The 4,595-nt window shown below is 35.4% G+C and overlaps 1 protein-coding gene across 1 annotated transcript in view; it reads left to right on the forward strand.

Annotated features, from left to right (window-relative positions):
• The window catches only part of LOC107669856 (calsyntenin-2-like), a 64,314-nt gene that overhangs the window by 10,515 nt on the left and 49,204 nt on the right, over positions 1-4,595 (forward strand). Inside the window, exon 2 of the mRNA XM_016462283.1 lies at positions 3,327-3,449. Coding sequence (XP_016317769.1) covers positions 3,327-3,449 — 123 coding nt within the window. The remainder of the gene's footprint in view (positions 1-3,326; positions 3,450-4,595) is intronic.

A 4,595-nucleotide genomic window follows, 5' to 3' on the forward strand; every position in this document is an offset into this window, starting at 1 on the left:
TTGAAATAGAAATATTTTGTAACATTATAAATGTCTTTATCATCATTTTTGATCAATTTAAAGCATCCTTGCTAAAAGTATTCATTTCCATAATTTCTTCAACCCCCAAGAAAATAATAAAACATAAATATACTGACGCCAAGCTTTTGAATGGTATATAGTGTATAATGTTACGAAAGCTTTTTATGTCAGATGAATGCTGATCTTTGGATCTTTCTATTAATCAAAGAATCCTGAAAAAATGTACTCAACTGTTTTCAATATTGAAAATAATAATAATAATCAGAAATGTTTCTCGAGCAGCAAATCAGTATATTAGAATGATTTCTGAAGATCATGTGACACTGAAGACTGGAGTAATGATATTTCACAATATTACTGCTTTTGCTATACTTTGGATCAAATACATGCAGGCTTGGTGAACATAAGAGACTTCTTTAAAAAACATTAAAATCGTACTGTTCAAATTTTTTTAACTGGTAGTGTAGATATGTATCTTTGCATCTAGTTGTTTTGGATAAGAATAAAACGTCAGGTCCGACAATATCGTGTCTTTTTTTTATTTAAATCTAGATTTATTCGCATTGGCCCATGGAAACCTCTATGCAGGGTGTAGATCACGCGGGGGACGCGGGGGACGTGTCCCCCCCACTTTTAATATCACGTAAATTCGTCCCCCGCACTTTTTCAGGCAAGTGTGTTTGCATAGAGGTTTTCAAGAGCCAGTGTGAACAAATATAGATTTAAATTCAAAGAGACAGGATAGTCTGTGCATGACCTGATGTTTTATTCGGACCCAGAATAAGGCAAGATGAACATCACAGAGCGCTAAACACTCATGCAGTGTATGTTTCATTCATACTCGAAGCCGGAGGGCGCTCTCGCGCAGAAAGTCGTACCAGGAAATCCCTAATATGGACAAAATCGTCTATAGCTGTATGAAAACAGTTGTTTACTTTTCACAGAAAAACAGAAACATTTGGAAACATGAAGACGTTAAACATATGATTGCGACAATATATGGTTTATTTGTGTTTTCTCCAGTCATCTCCAGGTAATAAATAATGTATATGAACAATGCAGTCCTAATTGACATAGCATTCATTACAGTATAGAAACTATTCTGCCTTATTATGTGATAATAAAAAAATATATTTGATAAGTGTTTGTAGTATATAAACAAATCATTATTATTGGTTATTGTCCAGCAGTATATCTGATTTCTTATCCAATTAAAAGCTAGAAATAAGAGAAAAATTTAAGTTGCCTATACACTACCAGTCAAAAGTTTTTGAACAGTAAGATTTTTAATGTTTTTAAAGAAGTCTCTTCTGTTCACCAATTTATTTAATCCAAAGTACAGCAAAACAGTAAAATTTTGAAATATTTTTTACTATTTAAAATAACTGTTTTCTATTTAAATATTTTTTAAAATGTAATTTATTCCTGTGATTTTAAAGCTAAATTTTTAGCATCATTACCCCAGTCACATGATCCTTCAGAAATCATTCTAATATTCTGATTTGCTGCTCAAAAAAAAAAATTTATATATATTATTATGATGTTGAAAACAGCTGAGTAGATTTTTTCAGGTTTCTTTGATGAATAGAACGTTCAGAAGAACAGCATTTATCTGAAATAGAAATATTTTGTAACATTATAAATGTCTTTATCATCACTTTTGATCACTTCTTTTCCAAAAAAAATACAAAAATAAAAAAATCATACTGACTCTAAGCTTTTGAATGGTATAGTGTATAGTGTTACAAAAGCTTTTCATTTAAGATAAATTCTGATCTTTGGATCTTTCTAGTCATCAAAGAATCCTGAAAAAAAATGTACCCAACTGTTTTAAATATTGATGATAATAATAATAATAATTAAAAAAGGTTTCTTGAGCAGCAAATCAGCATATTAGAATGATTTCTGAAGGATAGACTGGAGTAATGATGCTGAAAATTCAGCTTTGATCACAGGAATAAATTATATTTTAAAATATATTAAAATAAAAAACATATTTATTTATATATACTGTATATTTATTTTTTTTACATTACATTACATTTCTGTCCCCCTTACTTCTGAAATGATGGCCACGCCCCTGCCTCTATGAACACACTTGACTTGACTTGGCCAAAAAAATCGCGGGGGACGAATTTCCGTTATATTAAAAAGTGTTTTCGTATTCTACAATCATGGCGTGCACACACGTTAGGATAGGTTAGATGCCTGCCTCCGCTGCGAGTCCCTATCAAGCACTTTACAGATTCAACTACTCTCTTCTTCTCCTCCTGCCTGGCTCTTTGGCCCGCATCACTCACCGCAGAGCAAGCCTGTTCTTGATAAAGCTGCTGTGAAAACGTGGGAAAAGCCGACGAGGAAGAAGTTGGGGTGAAGCAATCTTTATATAGGCGGAGCAAAATACTTCATCGCATTGTCTATAGCGCATTGTGAATGGATGGTTTACGCTGTCAATACAGGAGACAAACCAATGGGCCACTGGCTGCTCGCTGTACATGCGTGATGGCCCTTGGCAAAAAAAAAAAAAACATTCTGTTGGCCCACCGGGAAAATGCCCGATTACCAGTCCAGCCCTGGTTGTAGCCCTAAAGGTGATGATACACTGGGCAACTTTTTGAGCAATGTAGCTGGGCAATGTTGCCGTCAACGGGCAACCAGGTGAGACACAGGGCCCACGACCGATCTAAAGTATCCAGATAGAAATTTGTTGCCCATTCTCAAAGGTAAAGTCCCCAAGCAACATCGCTTGGCAATGTTGCCCAGCCAAATCCAAAAAAGTTGCCCCGTGTATCGTCACCTTTAGGTCATACAACACCTTAATTAACATTGTTGTGTGATGCTTACAACAACCTGTGTAACTCCTTAAATAAACACTAAAGAAAATCTGGCTTGCATTCTTTCCTTCTTTCATTTTTGATTAAGAAAGAAAAGTCCAGTCAGCCTGATCAAGCACGGTGCAAAGGTTGACAGTGAATGTAAAAGAAACAGGCCTGGAAACTATTTCATGCATTGATTGAGATGGAAGTGCAACTGAGTTAACCAACTGTTTTAAACAGATTAAAAAAGATTAAAGTACACTTTAAAAAATAAAGGTTCCAAAAGGGGGGTTTCGCAGCATTTCTACTATTGAGTGGCATTCATGTCAGTGTGCATTGACCGAACAGTATTCTGAGAATCATGCCTCTGTGAACATTACAGAGGGTGCAATCTTGTGTTTAGAGATGCAGAAGTATTTCAAAACAGATTCACAATGGTTTGATTTCAAAGTAAATCAAAGATCTTATCTCTCTCTTCCTCTTTCTAAGTGAATAAGCACAAGCCGTGGATCGAGAGCTCATACCACGGCGTCATCACAGAAAACACAGATGTGGTTCTGTTGGATCCTCCTTTAGTGGCTCTGGATAAAGACGCACCAGTTCCATATGCAGGTAAGAAAGCAAGAAATGAGCGCTTTATAGGCTACTGGGTTTGTAGTACAGCGCTGCACACACAGCTCCTGTTCCTGAGGCAGTCTCAGCTGATGAGTGTGTTTGTGTTTGTGTACTCCATCTGTTCTTTCTGATTATTAGATGCTTTATGCTTTTCCAGATCCCCTGCTGGTTGCCAGATCACACTGCCAATGTATCAGATACTCCAGCTGAACTATATTTCTCTGATACACTTAAACTGAGTCACTATCTATCTATCTATCTATCTATCTATCTATCACCTGTTGTTCTACCCATCTATCTATTGTAAAACCCTTCAATTTGTCTTTATAAACTTTGCTTCAAAGAAAAATACAGTCAGTCATATATTAATTTCTTTGAATTTTAATGCATTTCATTACATACAAATTTGTTTACTAATTCACTTCAATTGATAATGCATCTCAGAATGGCACACAACCCTGGAATCAATATAAACTTGCAATTCTAAAGCATCTCGAAACAATTAAAAAAGATTCAGGTGGAATTAATTTAAAAATAACAATTGGCATAGTTCAAAAAGGAAGTCTTTCTTTTTACTCTCCCTCTAGCACTTTTTCTTTTCATTTTTCCATCTCTGATGATTTAGTGCCACTGGTGGTTTTCGTTTTCTCTCCGTAAAATACTATCAGATTTAACAATCTCTTCTCTTTCTTATTCCTCCTAAATAAATGAGTTCTTTGGGGAATGTTAGTGGAGTTTTTACTGGCAGAAATCTAGTCAGACAGCTGCTGCTAAAAGAGACCCAACACTTCAGAAAGACATGAGATCCATGACATCTAACACACACACACACACACACACACACGTTTTGTCGCCACGTTTTGTCTGTTCCCATCTTCCCCAACATACAGTATCCTTTCATGTGATTTACTGCCACATGTGACCTTTACACAAACAACCCTGACTGTATTCTGACAAGGAAATTAATTAACTAGTGTACATAATGCATTCCCTTGAGAGAGACGCAGAGGGGAGGAAGAAAGAAAGGGGTTCTAGGTTATAGTCTGATAAAAAATTTAAATACAGAACAAAAGTGTAATATCCCTCATCAAACCACCAAAAACAATATATATATATATGTGTGTGTATAATATTAATAATTGC

This window comes from Sinocyclocheilus anshuiensis, unplaced genomic scaffold (assembly GCF_001515605.1).
Source record: "Sinocyclocheilus anshuiensis isolate Anshui unplaced genomic scaffold, SAMN03320099.WGS_v1.1 scaffold272, whole genome shotgun sequence".
Lineage (NCBI taxonomy): Eukaryota > Metazoa > Chordata > Actinopteri > Cypriniformes > Cyprinidae > Sinocyclocheilus > Sinocyclocheilus anshuiensis.